This window comes from Vicugna pacos, chromosome 5 (genome assembly GCF_048564905.1).
Source record: "Vicugna pacos chromosome 5, VicPac4, whole genome shotgun sequence".
Taxonomy (NCBI): Eukaryota; Metazoa; Chordata; class Mammalia; order Artiodactyla; family Camelidae; genus Vicugna; species Vicugna pacos.
Window position 1 is genome coordinate 49583165 of NC_132991.1, and position 18078 is coordinate 49601242.

The 18078-nt window shown below is 40.0% G+C and overlaps 1 protein-coding gene across 4 annotated transcripts in view; it reads left to right on the plus strand.

The window, feature by feature from the left end:
* OSBPL6 (oxysterol binding protein like 6) overlaps nucleotides 1–18078 on the plus strand; it is a 183437-nt gene that overhangs the window by 119584 nt on the left and 45775 nt on the right. For all 4 annotated transcript variants that reach the window (XM_072961219.1, XM_072961221.1, XM_072961220.1 and 1 more), the window contains 6 exons: nucleotides 3110–3202; nucleotides 9873–9995; nucleotides 12405–12458; nucleotides 13554–13667; nucleotides 13784–13954; nucleotides 17457–17589. In XM_072961219.1, the coding sequence (XP_072817320.1) occupies nucleotides 3110–3202; nucleotides 9873–9995; nucleotides 12405–12458; nucleotides 13554–13667; nucleotides 13784–13954; nucleotides 17457–17589 (688 nt within the window). The remainder of the gene's footprint in view (nucleotides 1–3109; nucleotides 3203–9872; nucleotides 9996–12404; nucleotides 12459–13553; nucleotides 13668–13783; nucleotides 13955–17456; nucleotides 17590–18078) is intronic.

Here is an 18078-nt window from a genome sequence, read left to right on the forward strand (position 1 = left end):
ACGTGGAAGCATTTTATATTTCTGTAATACAATAACAACTATCTATCTTTATTGCTCATAGTTCTTTTTCAGAAAAATCAACTCAGGCATTTAAAAAATACTTCTATGTTTTTTATATATTAATAGAATTTACAGTTAAAGAAGTTTTGCTCAGATATATTTGAAGAGTACCTGAAACAGGTTTTCCTCTTATAGGTTTCTGTAACGTGTCAGGATAGTTTGGGTTATTAATGAGTAGATTTGTATAATTTAGCTCAAGGTGGTTTAAGTGGTTGTAAAGAAATTCTGAAATGTGTTAATTTTTTAAAAATGCTTTTCCTCATAAGAAGCATTATGAGAAAGGGAACAACATAAATACAAGTTGGAATTCTCTATTTTAATAATAATCACAAATTTTTTCATAGTAATTCTTCAAGAACAGCAGTTCTCAAGCTTTTTGGCCTCAGGAACCCTTTGCACTCTTAAAAATTATTGAAGACTTAGCAATAGACCCATTCCATGCTAGCTTGTGTAACATTTTTTTTTTTAATTCCCCAAACAAATTTTAGTGAAAAGAATGATAACTGTTTTACATTTTTGCAAATCTTTCTGATGTCTGACTTAATAAAAAACAGCTGGATTCTTACATGTACTTCTGTTTCATATATTGCAATATCACATATTATGTATCCTATGAAAAACTCCACTGTACGTGAGAGCCTGAGAGTAAAAAAGGCAAATAACATATAGGTATTATTATAAAAATAGTTTTCACCTTGCAGATGCCTTGAAAGGGCCCTGGGGACCCTCAGGGTTCATGGCCAGCTTTTGAGAACCACTGCTGCAGAAGCTAGGGGGAGGGAGGGTTAGCAGCAGTGGGGTGGGAACTTCGACTTCTTTTATATATTTCTATGTTGTATTTGTATGTTTTATTATGAGTATATATTACTTTTGCCATTTTAAAACACAAAAAAGAAAATGAAAGGGTGTGGGGGGAGATGATTATGTCCCAGAAGAAGGGAATACATTTTTTTGCTTCAACAACAACAGCAATTCTCCTTTTAGTTCCTAATTATATGATCTCTGAATAAATTTAAATTTCAAATTTGGCTGATATGTTTTAAATAGGATCCTATCCAGAATATCAGCATGAAGAAGCAAATAATGCAAGTCCCGGGTCATTTGTTCTCATTTTGTCTTGTGAACATCTGAACGCACACTGCCTGTATCTCACTCGGTAATAAGCCTTTGCTTCCGATACTCCCACAAAAGGTGCTGGCACATATTATGGACACTCAGCCCCATTTATCATTTTTCCCTGCTATGCTAATTCAGGGGAATCTGAGGATGGAAAGAGCAGAGTCCCATTTAATGCTAAAATTGTCCTTGGACACTTTGGCTGTCAGATTAGGAATTCTTGCTAATCCCTGCCCAGCTTTATATTTGGCCCCAAAATATTCTTATTTCTTCCACTTCCCCACAAATTGGAGAAATAGGAGCAATTCATAAATCTTTCACTTCAGTTATTCTGTCTCTAATAAATGACTTACAAAGGCATTCAGATCAAACTTCTTGTTTACAAGGTAATAGAAATAACCAACAGCTTGAAAACTTAAAAAATTTAGAATAACTTGGCTCAGGTCAAAGTATAATTTTCTCTATGAAAAATAAACGTTAATCTGAGAATTGTCCAATGAGATATTAAAAATAGAAACCTTAATAAGTTAAATAAAATCCAACTTGTCTATTGAAACAATGAAATGTTATAACTAGAGTAAAAATGTTACTGTATCTAAATTTTATCTAAATATTATGTCTAAATATCAACTCCATTGAATTATTTATTTAATGTCTTTCAAATTTTTACCCCCCATATAAAGTGCTTACTTTTTTCCCAAATACACAGGTAATAACTATTTATTGCAGTAAAAAAATAGAAAAAATTAAAAATCACCTATAATCGTACCACCTCTACATAGCTACTGTTAACATTCTGGAATTTGTTTCGATTACTTGTTTGATTATCTGTTTAACATCATCGTATTCTACATTACTTCTTATAGCGTGATTTTTTAGTTGACAGAACATCATAGGTATTTTTTCCATATCAATAAACAGAAATCCATGTTGTCATTTTGAATCACTGCATGGTATTTCCTTATAAGTCTGTGTGATTCTCATCTGTATTAGATTTTTTTTTCACTGTAGTAAAATAATGCTTTAGTAAACATATTGTTCCTTTGTCTTTGCACACCAATCTGTTTATTTCCTTGAAGACTTAGCTATGGGATTGCTGGGTCAATGAGGCATGTACTTTTTTTTCTTAAGACTTTAAAATAAAATTGCAAAATTTCTCTTTAGAGAGACTGTACCCAGTTACACTGTCTTTCCTTTCCCCAGCCTTGATCTATTTTTGAATGTGATGCATTTTTTAAAAATCATTATTATTTTGGTTTTCATTTCTTTGAATACCTCTGTGGTTGGGGTTGAACATCTTTTCAAATGTTCTGCATGAGTTGCCTGTTCATTTACTTTGCCTATTATTTTGTTGGAATGTCATTTCACTGGTCTATGAATGCTCTTCATAGTCTTTGTAAAAGACATCTACTACTTATTACATTTGATGAATTGTTTTCTTCTCTGTGCATTTAAGAATTATCGTGTTATTATACTATTATAATATGTGATTATCATACCGATTATAAGAAACTCTAGACACTAAATGGCATTAGGCTCTGGGCTTTTTGATGTAGACATTTCTCTATATCTCCCACCATTGGAGAAATGAGCAGATATTTCTATGTTAGGCTAATTGTTTAAGTAGTATGTGTACCTCCATTCTCATAAAGTTATAAAAATGTTGAGACGTATTCTGTGTTTTTTTTGAAATTTGTGAGCTCTCTGCCTCTCTCTACTAGAAGTCCAGCAGCAAATTCATAAGGGGAAAAAATGAAATCCTGTGCTGGCATTTTACTTCCAGTTGCTGCTGCCTTTGGTCCCCTGAGGAACTTGTCATTTTTAACATAGCTCTCTGTTTTTACTGTGATCTGTGTGATCTCACCCCCATATCCATTCGCATGAGAAATGGGTTGTCTAATCCTCGGCTGTGTTTATTTCCATTTATTTTCAGAGTATCCACATACTGGAAAGGACTTCTTCCTCTAGCACCGAACCCTCTGTAAGTCGGCAGCTGCTAGAACCGGAGCCAGGCCCCCTCTCCAAGGTCAGTGCCAGAATGTGGTGCTTTCTCAGATGGCATGATGCCCACTCTGGGGCCAGCTGAACTGTAACTCTTACACCTGACTCTCCGAAGGTAGCGATGACCCCATTGTCGGGCTGCTCTTCCACTTCTTCCTGCTCCAGTGCATCAGGTGTCTTTGCATAAGGCTTGCTTACGTTTCTTTCTATAAGGAGGAAAGAGATGAAAGTGTATTTTGCTGGAATTTGCAGTGTTATGTACAGAAGTCCAGAATTCTCTTTGTTTTAAGGGAAAAGGGCAAGAGGAACAGTTGACATTCCTGTTGGAGAGCTGAGCTAATATTCTATATAAAGCTAAGAGAAAAAAATCAGTGGGTCCAGCAATAACAACAGCAGGCCCCTTTACTGCCCATGTACTGTGTACCAGGCACTGTACTAAGTGCCTAAATACATGATCCCGTTTAATATAATCCTCTGAGCAGCTCCATACAGTGTGGGTATTTCTTATACTTTATAAATATGGAAACCAAGAGTTAGTAACTTGTCCACAGTCAAAAAAGCTGCTAAGTAGCAGAGCAGGGATTAAGCTTTACCCCACCTGCAGGGTAAACTAGTCTGTCCTCAGAGGACCTTATGTACGTTCAGAGTTCCAGTCCCCTTCTTCCATCTGGCCTTCCTAGCAGTGAGCTGAGGGGAACACAGCCGATTATTGATGAAGATGTTTTCTGTTTCATGGAAGCCAGTGTTCCCTCCTCTTCAGCCTTCCCTTCCTAGGACTAAAGGAACGTCTAAATTCATTTATCTGAAATCCAAGAATCACAAAGAAAAGTCAAGGACACGCCATCGTACTCATCCCCATCCCTTGCTCGATTCCCTGAGGTTTTCAGTGGGTTGGCTTCCTTACTGAGAAACTCAGAAAATAGAAAGCAGGGGGATTTTGAATCCAAATATAAAAAACTTTACTTCCCCCAAAGCTTAACTTCTAAGTATAGGTAACTGATTCATCCACTTTGCTTTTCCTGTATTAAACAGAATGTTTTGTTGAAAGAACACTCTACTACACTAGTATTATAGAATATAGACACGTGTACCTCTTTATACTTTGAACCCATTATAAGCATTAAAGTTACAGTATCAGACAGGGGTAGACTGCAAAACTAAAAAAGAGGGAGTTACTGAACTACAAAAATAACTTAGAAGTGGGAAACGATCTTGTATCTATTTGAATGGCAAACAGAGAGTGTCTACTTGGTAAATATAACTAGTAATCTCTTTGGAACCTCAGTTCTCTCATACACAGCTAAAGGACAGAGAGGATAAATTAATACAGGGGCGATGCAGAAGGCAGCTAACATTGCTCCCTCACTTTGAGCCAGGCACTGGATTATTACAGGTATTTTCTCAGTCAGCCCTCAACTCCATGAAGTGAGTACTGATATTATTCTCATGTTACTGATAAGGAAACAGAGTTGGAGTATAAGTAAGTTGTCCGCAGTCAGATAGCTGGGAAGTGTGTGACATTCAGAGCAGTGGGAGACAAAGACCGTGATGGTGAGAGAGACATAGAAGAAGGAAGACTCAGAGAATGATGCACAGAAGGAGGAGAGGTGCTGGCGGTAAAATGAGTAGGGAGCGACACACAAACACACAGGACTTGCTCTGGCCCCTCCTGGCCCAGCGGCTGCATCTCCAGCCTCTTTGGTATCTCACTTTATACTCCAGCTCCATCCATCTGCAGGCAGTTCCCTCCACTGGCCATGCTATCTCTTTCCTCTGCTGTTGGGCTCCTTCCACCAGGCCTGCGCGGAATACTGTCCTGCTCCCCTCCCATTCCTTCACTTAGCGAAAACTCCAACTTCTCTTAAGTTAGGCCCACAGGGACCCCTTTTCAAATGCTGCTCATTGTCTCCCTCCCTAATCCACCCTCAGCCCCAGACCATCTTGCATAGCCTGCAGTTGGTACTGACACAGTCATTACTTTATTTCACATTCTTCCTTTTTGTCAGATTCTCTCGGACAACCTGAGACTGGGCTTAGGGTGCTTCTGATCTGCTGAGGGAGGACCTCAGGAGAAAGAGCGTGCGCGAAGAGGCTAGGGCAGGTGTCGTTGCTAAGCAAGACGGGGTTTCAGCTGGAGCCTACCCTCAGCTTGATCCTGTGGTGGGCTCTGGAGCATGGATTATATCAGAGTTGGTCTCCCCCGGAGGCAGGGAGCCCTCAGCCATTTGTACCCTTGTGTCCTTCAATTGTTGAGAGCTGTGGAGAAGGTATTACTAACGCATAATTTCCTGGGTGTGGAGGCCCTGGGTTGGCCAAACAGCAGCTCCCCGTAGAAGGAGGGAGCTATTAGCCTTAGCAGTTCGCCGTGCTCACAGCAGCTGGGACATGGGTCCACTGGCTGGATTCAGGGATCCACGTAGGGCGCCAGCAGCATCCATTTCCCATCACTTCTCCATGCAGTTGCCTGTTTGGATCTTGCTGTACAACTAAGACTCTTGTTGTGTTTTTGCATTAATAGATAACACATCTCTTGGGACCCTATGAAATCAGAGGGTCCCATTCAATCCAGATACCACAGCATCTCACCATCTCTCAGCCCCTTTGAGAGGAGATGGGCTTCCTGGGCACTGGCTGGTGGCAGAAGAACATTGTTCGAAGTACATACATACAGTCCTGTCTTAGGATTTTTTCAAATACTTTGTTTGGTGTTTTCACCTCCTAAAACATATCTCGTATCCCCCACGCACGCACACACGCAGGCCTGCACGCACACGGAGTAAGAAAGGAAGGGTTTCTGTTTTTCCCAAAGGAGCAGACTAGGGCTGTTATTACGTTACTTCCTGATTTTAGGTATTGTTATTAGACCAAAAGTACTTTTAAAACTTTTATAACAGCAAAAATGTTTGTGTGTCCGATTCAAGTGCTGATGTGGTCACATGAGGGTTTTTGCCTCTGTTTCTATTACAAGTAATCCTATGGAAGTTGGTGACTTTAAAACAGAAAATTAATATCAGCTGAAATTATGAAAAACAGCCTTCAATTTTCCAAAAGTTATTTTAGCTTTCTCAAGACAGACCTGGTCTACTAAGCATAGAGATGGATTGTACTAAGTCCTGAGATGGGATATTTTATTTCTTACATACTTAATTTGCAACATTATCATCAGCATTTATAATTAGAATAGAGTTGTTTGCTCTGGCTTTATCCTTTGCCTCTTTGTTTGACAGCTTATTTAACTGTAAGAACTAGGATTTTTCCCATTTTCTTTTTTTGCTGGGCTTAATAATACTGAATCAGAGTAAGTGGAATTATTTGTTCAGAGCTGCTGCATTTATGTTTAAAAAATGCATTTTAACTTTTGCCTTTCTGTGTAATATATCTTCCCCCTTCATTCTTATTCCATTCTTATTATTTGGTAGTTAAACTCCCAAAGAAGAAAAAAAAAAACTGCTGTGATAGAAATCAGTAGCCATAGCTCCACAGGGACAAGCAGTTATTACATCCTGAGTTTAATTAGAAAAAAAATTCAAGAAGCATTTGTACTTATTATTAAATGTTTCCATTTTCACAAGTAATCCAGAGTTTTCATCTTAAACACACAGACACACACACACACACACACACACACTGGAATAAATCAAAGATGAATACTAGCCTTCAAATAAGATCTAGCCAAAAATAAAAATGCTGTTCTGGGTGGGATGGCCATAGTTCAGTGGTAGAGATGTGCTTAGTGTGCACAAGGTCCTAGTTTCAATCCCCAGAACCTCCTTTAAAAAATTTTTTTTTAAATCCTGTTCTTCTAGAGGTGCTGTCCCGCGGAGGGGCTACTGAAAATAGAAATGTCATTAAATACAGTTGATATTTTTCTAAGAACAGAGAGAGCTCTACTGAATATAGGTATACATGTGTAGAAAGTTATTCTTTTGACTTCTTAATTATACAGATACTTTCTCAAAGGAATCAGTAGAAATCCATTTTTATGGAATGAAAATCTGTCTTTTTTTTTTTTTTTTTTTTTTTTTTTGCTTTGCTGGTGAGAATAAAAAGCCAAAGATACTGGACTTCGTATGAGAACCTACTATTTTTTTTCTATTGTTCTAACATTATTCAAAAGCAATGCTCACCTGTTGAACTGCAATTCAATATTAAAAAATGAAAATGCCAAAGCGCTCTGCTTTGTACTACTGATAATAATGCCTTCATTGTCAAAAAAACATGGTGCAGAGCCTGAAATTGCCTTATCAGAAAATTTTTTTTTTAAATCACGGTATCTAATTAACAGTTTTGACCAGATCCATCACAGTTACTGATACTATTATCTTCAAGTAGAAAATCACTTTTGGGGTTTTTCTCTTATGTGAAGGGAAATTGACAGATCCTTTCAAGGATTCTTAATGTTGCCAAATGAACATTGGTAGGTGTGTTTCTATAGAGATGTAGTTCATTCACTAGGCACCCCTCAGAGATGACCAAGAAGATGGAGAAATGACGTTGGTCTCAGATTAGTTTGCAGGGGTGGTGGTGGTGGTAGGGTTGGGCTTGGGTAGAAGCATGATGCTGGCTTTAGAGGGCTCTTCAGAAGCTCAATGATGTTTACATGAAGCACTGTTCAGCCACATCTGGAAACAAAATTGTCTGTCAAAATCCCACTCCATTTACACGTCTTTGGACTTAAATGTAGACTTGACTAGGCCATAGGGCAAGCAGCTTCTGAGATGAAAGGAGAAGACAGGGGAAAGAGGCATGAGTCTCCCTTCCTGTCCCCGTGGCCAACATCAGTAACTAGGTAGGGCCCCTTCGCCTCTGGGTCCTGTCAGAGCCTCACAGTCCTGCAGCAGGTTCTGGGCAGCCCCCACCCAGACATCTGGGCCAGCAGGTCCATCTGCCCCGAGATGGAATGCACCCATTGCCATTCCACTGAAGCCTCTGTGCTGTGGCCTAAAGATGATTTCTGATAGAACGAAATGTTGCAGAAAAAACGTGTTGCAGCTCAGCATTACAGCTCGGTGTTACAGCTCAGCTGCGACAGCAACCTGGATCTGGGTGAGAGACTAAGCAGCAGTTGGAGAGTTGGAGAACTCAGGTTCATTATCCAAGCTGGCCCAGAGGAGTTAACACTCCAAGCTCTGGATCCCATCTGTAGGTTTACACAGGGTTTTATAGGCTAGCAGTTTGCACTTTGCAACATTGTATGCAAATAAGGTATAACAAAAGTTGACTAATTAAGAACAAGCTTTGTAGAAATGGACCAATCAGGAGTGAAGGAAATAACCAATCAGGAGTGAGCTCAGGGAACCAATAGAATTTTAGGGGTAAGTTCCACTTTCCTAGAAGTAAGCAGTTTGAGAGGCAAAAAGTGAGTTAGAGCCACTGGCCCAGGGAACCGGATGGTGCTGGCAGGAGGGTAGTAGACCTCCCTAGGGGTCCTGCTGGTCTTTTTTATAGGGCTTCCCACCTCAGTATCTTCTCAGAAGGCAGCCTTCTGAGTCAATTTGGGATAGAGCGTTCTGCAGAGGGGCCCGCCCTGACACAGGGAGCTGTATCCAGCTTTCCAGAGCCAAGGCAACTGAGCAGGTTACGCTGAGAGATTTTGCTTCCCTGTGCCGTGGGCAGGACTGTAGCAGTTGTACATGGGATGTGACCTCGTTCCTGCCTCTGCGTCTGCTTAATTGTGCTCCATGCCCAAGATTAGCATATGAGTGTTTGCCAGGTCAACGGCTACTTCAGAGCTGCATGGGCCCTTGGAAATCACCTGGTCCAAGGATTTAAACCCAGGATGTTGCTAAGGAGCAGGTACCCAGCATGGAAGCAGGCCCAGGGGTAACTGGGGCAGACTGAAGATGGACAGCCAGCCATTGTGGCAGGACCAGCATTGCCAGATCTTAAGCTTTCACAAAACACTAGAAATTTGAGTTTTTAAAGTCTGAAATCTTTTGACTTTTAAATGTTGACAATTGAATTTCGAAACTTTTTTTTTAAACACCAAAGACGCACAAAACATCTTATGGAAGAGGAAACCATGATTTAGTCTGTTTTTAACAGAGGAGGATGATAGCTTGGACTTTAGAATCTCAGATTCCTGGCTGTGCGATGTAGTGCTCTTTCCATGGGCTCCCAAGGATGTGTGAATCTCAGGACGAGCGCTTCGAAAGCATGGACTTCTTGGTGTGTGTTCGGAGAGCTGGGTGTTTTATGTGCTCTCTACAATGCATGCAGCCTTCCCAAGAGGAAACAGATGCCCACAGCACTGCTCTTCAGCTTAATAGGTTAGGAGCCACTTAGGCTGCTGTAAACTTTTCATTTCTACACAGAAAGCCAGGCCCATGTGCTAATTGAACATGTTTCATCAAAGTGGTCTTATTTAAAATTTAAAGTGCCTCTGTGCAAAGGAACTGTCTGGGAAAATGCATTTTAAACCTTATGAATGCAGGAAATCAAAATTCTACCCTACCCCAGACTCCAGCTCCACCTCATCTCTGCTGGACCCGCACACCTGCAGGTGTCCCCGGAAACTCGCTCTCACTGCAGTGATAAGTACATAGCTGTGTCTGATGTTAGAATTTGCCCCAGAATGTTGTTCATACGTCTGGTGGGTCAAGTATTTCTTCAAAGGCAACTTCTACTTAAGAATCTGCTTTAAGTGTCATCAAACACTGAGAAACATGTGATTTGCTTTTCTTCTTTTCTCTCAGGAAGCCGACAGCTGGGAAATTATAGAAGGGCTGAAAATAGGCCAAACCAATGTCCAGAGACCAGACAAACATGAAGGCTTTATGCTAAAGAAGAGAAAATGGCCTTTAAAAGGCTGGCACAAGGTAACATTTTCATCATATTCACCTTCAGATCATCTTCATAAATAGAGAGGCTCTTATTTGGTGCCATTAGGTGGTAAACCAAGAATATAGTGATATGTGTAACCTTCAAGGCTTATTTTAACCTTACAGGCCGCAATCTGTCATACTTAAGTCTGAGATCTTAAGATCTTGCATAATATCTGTATGTAAGGGAAAAAACATTTTACATGATATTTAAAATCCAGTTGAGACATATTGTTGTCTATTCTGCTTTTTTTAACTTAAATTAGTACGAATTTGTTCTTATTAAGTATTCTGAGATGTTTTTAAATGCATGTATGTATTCCGTTGAAGGGATTTATACTGTATCCCACCATTATTGACCAGTTCCCTATTGCTGATGGAATATCACTGATCTTGGAAGTCTATTTACTGCCCTTGGACGTATATGGTTTATTCCTCTCTCCCCTACTCCACATCATTTTTCCATCTTTTAGTTTTAAGTATGGAGAAGGTATTTTGCACTATATTGTTGTAATGACCTGTGTGGCAAGAATTCTGTGATGGTAAGGGTAGGAATGTTGTCCTCCATTTTCAGTAAAAGCCCTTTGGTAGATGACCAGGATCTTCTCTGAAACCACCGTGAGAACAGGTTCATTACTTGCTGCATGGATTTCATCTCAAGGCAGATGGATTTGTGGGTGCAAATGGCTGGGCGATGGCTGCCCACTGCCCAAGCAGGAAGGTTATGGGTTATAGTATCTTCAGAGAAATGTATTTTTTTGCAATTTAAGGGAAGGACTTAAAAATTAACAGATGGAAAATGTTGCCTCAATTCCCTGTCTCTGAATATGGAATAAAAACAGGTCAAAGAGTCTTCTTCCCCTCACTTGTCGTAAATCTTGGCCCTCCCCGGAACCCATAATATTATACCAGGGCCAGGGTCTCTCTCTACCCTTGTTGTTTTTTGGATTTTGTTCAACTGGCCGTACTTCTTCCTGGAGTCACCTTGCCTTTCATTCTGATCTTAATGATTTTGCAATTCCTCAAGTCGGTGGCTTCGCTCATTCTCTTTCCCCGTGACCATCCTATAGGTTATCCCTGCTAAAATTCTTAGATAGATAGATAGGCATGAGAAAATAGAAAAAAGGGGTCCAAGAAACATGTTTTATCTGTATTGCTGACTTTAATTTAGTGCTCTCAGTCCGTATTTCAGCCAAGCTGGCTGTGAGTCAGCAGCAACTCTTTCTGGACAATGCCTTAGAACATTTTGCTGTGAAAATAGTTAGAGGTTCTCCCTTAAATTATCTTTTCTCCTGGTCTCTAATGCCATCAGATATTTATTCAAGCATCAGCCTATTTGATTGCCCAAGTCCTAGGTAACCAAGTCTTTTTCAGCTATAGAGATTCTTCCTTCCAGTGCTTGCTTGATCCCCCGCCTCCCCAGAACCTGTAACAAAGGGGTTATAGTGGCCTTCTGTTAGTTCTGTGCAGGGGGCCCCCAGGCCTGACTGCCTGCCACTTCAGCAGCTAAGAGTTCCCGAGTCACACGAAAACTTCCCAGCAGAGTAATTTCTCAGCCACAGAAAGACTCCCTGCATCTGTAGAGACTAGAGGAGGGCACTGGACCCACTGTTTGATTCGGTTCTGGGAACTATTTGTTCTCCTGTCAATTGTCCGTGGAGAGGAAATCAATAGCAGAGAGTTCGTGAGGTTTGTGAAGCAAAAACGGCTGATTCATTGGGACTGGACCAGGAGTATCTTGGAAGAGACGAAAACCGCCATGTATATATATATGGTTTTTTTTCTGCTTAACATGGTTCAGAAATAATTTTTAATCTCTTTTACTAACAGTGAAATGCAAGCATTTTGCTAAGTGGAGATGCAAGCATATTGATAAGGCTACTTTTTAAACTTTCCAGAGAATTCATTATTCATAGGTCCAGTCCACGGGCTTCTGTAACAGACTTGGGTATTTTTAAGAATCATTCATGGTAGCCAGGGACATGCAGGAGTCGATCTTCAAGGTGCAACATTCCCTGTAGACAAGTTCCTCACAGAGTCACGGTGACCCAACTCAGGTTACTCTTGTTTCTCACTTCCAAACATACCCCAGTGTGGTTCATTCAGAAAGGCTTAGCTCAGGCCCTGGGACTGCTCCCTCGCCCCCATTAAGAAAAACTCTGGTGAAAAGATTTCATCCCTGTTGGATTATGTGTAAAAACCCTAGTAGCTAAACAGTACAGAACTCAAGCTCAGGTTCCCTTTCCGTTTAATGTGGCTGACTGTGGCCAGGTGCACTGAATTCAAATACATGAAAATGATCAAACATACTGATTACAAATGCCAAGCAACGTTCAACCCACACTCGTGAATGTTTTATATAATTCAAAATCCTGACAGTAACCGGGGGTTGTTTGGTTCTTGCAGCGTTTTTTCGTCCTGGATAATGGAATGTTAAAGTATTCAAAGGCGCCACTTGATGTAAGTAGCACACAGGGCATGTTTCAAGGATTGATTTAGAATTCTGCTCAAAGTGAGTCAACAGCATAGTGTACAAGTCTTGTGCTGTAGTTACCAGCTTTGTGCATTTCTGTGCCTGTAAGATTTAACAAGCCACCAAAGTTCCATGTTCCATGGAAGGTGTGTTTTGTGTTTACGATCAAGCTAGCAAAAAATCTCAAGCTGCTGCATGATGATTTAACTATTGGGATGTATATTGTTTGAAACAGAACCTTAAACCTGAAGGTGACACACTAATAAAAATTGCCCTTTCTGTCTTGGAGAGAAAACCCAAATAGGCTTTTTTCCCTGCATCTCTCCATAAACCATGCTTTACGTGCTTTTTTTGAGATTTAAAGCAACATTTGTTCTCATTGATGTCCTTTTAACGCCTATCTTATAAACTTTATTTCTATTTTATACATTCTTTTATCTTGGGAATCCTGACTCTAAAATTATTTCAAATTATTTTTCTTTAATATAAAAAGTCACCGTTTGCATGCAAAACTAGAAAATACTCTTCTTCTTACCACTGTGTATAAGGGAATTAATGGAGGGCTCAGATTTCAGTTCTGTCCCCATCTCTTTCATGGAATCAGCTGTGTGTCCTTGATCAGATGAGGACAGCCAGAATGAAGAGCTGTCTGCTCCGGGCTCTCGGTCCCAGCTGCCCCATTCTCCCCCAGCAGCTGTCTTCTGACTGATTACTTGGGGATGTTCTGGGTTGTGGTCAAAGACTGACCCTAGTTATTTTAGGAACCAGTAAATATATCTTTTTTAGGCTATAAACTGTGTGATCTAGAATTATGAAGACTTGACATAATAGTTATGCCAAAAGCAGCAATAAGAAATGAATAGTCTTACTTATTGAAATTGGTGTGAACTCACTGCAACTTCAGCTGTCCTCAGATTAAGGACCTTAACTTCAGAACCTCAGCCATTAGATCTTCTTTGTAAAGGAAATGTGTTATTCCATCTCCTATAGATAAGTTAAAGATTACATTAAGCTCCACTGCAACACAAAGACATATCAAATCACACATCCTGCCAGGCTATTTACTAGTCTTTTGATTTCAGATTCAAAAAGGGAAGGTCCATGGAAGCATTGATGTCGGACTCTCTGTTATGTCAATTAAAAAGAAAGCTCGGAGAATAGATCTTGACACAGAAGAACACATCTATCATTTGAAGGTAAAGTAACTTTTCAACAGTTTCTCTGCCAATATCAAGGGAAATCTCTTGCCTGTACCAGTGGTAAACAGGAGATCTGTTTCGCCATCACCTGCCTCTCTTATTCTTTGTTTTAGGTGAAATCCCAGGACTGGTTTGACACGTGGGTCTCCAAACTGCGCCATCATCGATTGTATCGGCAGAACGAAATTGTGAGATCACCAAGAGATGCTAGTTTTCACATATTTCCTTCAACCTCCACAGCTGAATCCTCACCGGCTGCTAATATTTCTGTTGTGGATGGAAAGGTATGACTGTTATATAAAAATCAGCCCAGAAATTGCTTGGAAAATTATGCAAACATGTTAATGGAGTCTCATTTGACAAACCAGTAAGAGAAGATTTGCTCGTGAACTAACCCTCAGAAGACAATAGTGACATTTAGCATCAAAGTTATTTACAAGTGTAGACTAGGTGGAAATGTGGGTCACCAAGGGAATTAACAGTTACTGTTCCTTTCATCTTAATTTTATATGGCTTTGTAGGTATATTAGAAAGTAGAGTGAAGATTGGGTTTATCAGCACCTACAAATTGATGTCTTCTTTGGTGGTAATAAGAAGACCACAAAGTTTTGAACATGAAACTTGCTTTTGTTCCTTGAGCTGTAGTATATACAGGACCATGAGAGAGACCAGTGACATTCCTCACGAGGTTAAACAAGTGGGCTAGAGAATGTGACAGTAAGTAGTGGCCCTTTCAAATGGCCAGGCACTATGTTAAGCATTTAACATTCATTCATTTCTAATTTTTAATATATCCAAAGTTCAGAGATAGTAAAGAATTTTCTCTGGAAGTTACATAGACATTAAATAGCTGAGCCAAGCTCTGAATCCTCATCTCTGTTTCCAAAATCAGTGTCTTTTCCATTATACCAAGTACCAGATTAAGGGAGGCTGAAGCTGTTCTTTGGGCTGTATTAAGAGTTCTTTTTCTGTATTGCTGAAAAGCTAGAGGTGTTTCCCATTAAAAATCAAAGTTAAAACAATAGGCAGGGAGACAGCTGTTTCTGCCTTTGATTCAATAATTAAGTTTTCTGAACCATGGCCACATTACACTGCCCAGAGGTCTTCCAGCTTCTCACTTGGCACCTGATACTGAGACTAGAGACATCTGTGAATAACTGGCTGCCACAAGGAGTTGGGTTCAAGTGTGTTTCAGCGAAGATTTCGTTTTTCTGTTTTCTTAATAGGGATGTATGTAATAACATATATCCAAGTTTCCTTTGCAAAGCATTGAAAAACCTCGTGAAATACCTGTGAGAGTAAGCAAATTGGATGAAATGAAGTTAGTTTTTACTATTTCAGTGGAATTACTTAACTAATTTTTTTTAACTTTTTTTTTATTGAGTAATAGTCATTTTACAATGTTGTGTCAAATTCCAGTGTAGAGCACAATTTTTCAGTTATACATGAACATACATATATATTCATTGTCACATTGTTTTTTGCTGTGAGCTACCACAAGATCTTGTATATATTTCCCTGTGCTATACAATATAATCTGTTTATATCTGTTTATCTGTTCTACATTTTGAAATCCCAATCTGTCCCTTCCCACCCCCCGCCCCCTTGGCAACCACAAGTTTGTATGTTATGTCTGTGAGTCTGTTTCTGTTTTGTATTTATATTGGTTTTCTTTTTAGATTCCACATGTGAATGATCTCATATGGTATTTTTCTTTCTCTTTCTGGCTTACTTCACTTAGAATGACATTCTCCAGGAACATCCATGTTGCTGCAAATAGCGTTATGTTGTCGGTTTTTATGGCTGAATAGTATTCCATTGTATAAATATACCACATCTTCTTTATCCAGTCATCTGTCGATGGTCATTTAGGCTGTTTCCATGTCTTGGCTATTGTAAATAGTGCTGCTATGAACACTGGGGTGCAGGTGTCATTTTGAAGTAGGGTTCCTTCTGGATATATGCCCAGGAGTGGGATTCCTGGGTCATATGGTAAGTGTATTCCTAATCTTTTGAGGAATCTCCATACTGTTTTCCACAGTGGCTGCACCAAACTGCATTCCCACCAGCAGTGTAAGAGGATTCCCTTTGCTCCACAGCCTCTCCAGCATTTGTCATTTGTGGACTTTTAAATGATGGCCATTCTGACTGGTGTGAGGTGATACCTCATTGTAGTTTTGTTTGCATTTCTCTGATAATTAGTGATATTGAGCATTTTTTCATGTGCCTGTTGATCATTTCTATTTCTTCCTTAGAGAATTCTTGTTTAGGTCTTTTGCCCATTTTTGGATTGGGTTGTTTTTTTTTTTCTTATTAAGTCGTATGAGCTGCTTATATATTCTGGAGATCAAGCCTTTGTCGGTTTCATTTGCAAAAATTTTCTCCCAACTAACTTTTGTTAAGTCCCATTAATTGTATGTCACAAGGCTGTCAAACCTTATTTCGTTCTGGAATATCTCTCCTAGGAACAGGGTGTTAGGGGAACCCTAATACTAACCACTTCTGAAATGAAAGGAAACTCAATGATCTAATGCAAGATGCTCAAGATAGTCCCCAAGTTTCTCTAGGCCTCCTGTGTTCTCAGCACAAAATAGAATGAATCCCAGAGTTAGTCCAAATTAAATAAGAAATGTATCCCAGATGGATATTTAAAAAATATAAATGTTTAATCCTTTGATTCTTCCAGCTTCTGCCTGTGTCTTTGGCACAGAGTGTTGATAAAAGATGTATTGTTTTCATCCCTTGTGTTATTTATTAGATAACTTGGGTGACATCTGAGAATGGAGAACTGAAACCAAATCCTCCCCACTGTTTGCCTTGGAATAAGAAAGCACTTCAACACTGGTTTTCCTAGATCTATTGCTCTAGTTACAAATGACACACCTCTGAGATCTAACTTGGTGAAAGATTTCCATTACATGTATCAAAATGCAATAAAGAGTGAAAAGAGCTTTTTATCACTTAGCTTGCATTCTAAGCATCAAATTATGAGACTCCTGAATTTTAATTGGTTTGTGGCCCTGTGCAGGTAATAAGTCTGGGTTTGCTAAGTATGTGCGTCCTTCACTTTGTTGTGATGTAGAAGAGACAAAATCAGTTGTAATTGAATATTAAAGTCAAATATGGAATTTTAAAGTTGTTTTGGCTTTGGGGGAAATAAGTTTCTGCTTTTTTTCACTGAGTGTTTACTGCCATCATTTTAGTATGTATATACATCATACAACTTTTATTTATTTCACATAAAATCCCTTTTAATGGAAAGTCGGTCAGCTATAGATAATAATAACTGGCCAAGATTGCTGTTTTATATGTTACAGTTTTCAATGTGCTTTCAGAGCATGGCGAAGTTGCTTGCTGGTGAATAACGTATTTAAGAAACATAAGTGGCTGATGAGACCGTGAGTTGGTTACAGAGTACTGAAAGCTTTTGGGAAGGAAAGGCATTCTATCATGAGTTCAGACTGCTGGAAGAAGGACAACTTAACTAAGAAATTCAAAACTATTGAAAATTTGAGTTGGTAGGTCCTCGTGGGTTTGAGATCTAACGGACTTGAATGAGCTCCCCTCTGCTGTGTGGTAGAGATGGCAGCTTAATGAGTGCCATTATTGCTGATGAATTTTGGCCTCACTGAGCTCATACCACGTTTAGCCAAGAGGCTTCTTACATATTTTGAGTGTACCCTTTTTCCTCTCTTTTTTAATGTCAATTTGAGGATGCTTGTCTTCTTTTTAGTGACTTAAATGTACTGTTTCTGCTTAACGAAACTCTTCCTTTGTTCACCATAGGTGCCCCTAAACAGCTTTCCATGGCAGTCCCCTTTACCATGCAGCAACAGCCTCCCTGCAACCTGCACGACCGGGCAGAGCAAAGTGGCAGCCTGGCTACAGGACTCGGAAGAAATGGACAGGTGTGCAGAAGGTTAGTTCTTGCCCGGGGTGGGCTCTCAGGTTGAGCCAGAGAAACAGACACAAAAGGGGCAGATTGTGGGTGGGTACTGCACTTTTCACCTTCCCCACCTCCCAGCCCCCTTGATTGCCTCCATCTTTCTTTCTTCTTCTGTTTATACCCTAGATCTTCTCCTTGCCATGACTAGGGCTTCTTACCTGTCTGTTCTCCTGCATCCTCACAATTTAATAGGGTTTCGCCCCTACCCCGACTGCCACATACTACAGTGCTCTCCCTCATCGCATTACCAGCTCCCTTCTGGCTTGGTTAGCCTCCCGCACCCTGAACCCTGGGGGGATCACACAGCTGAGTGCTACCTCCAGAGCACCCTCCACCCTCGCTCTTGACAGTCGGCTAGGTCCCTGCCACAGCTGCCTTCTCTGCTGCTCCATCTTGCCCATGAACAAACTTCCTGTTTCCCAGCTGCTGGCGATAAAGAGCAAACGTATACTGCATCTTACA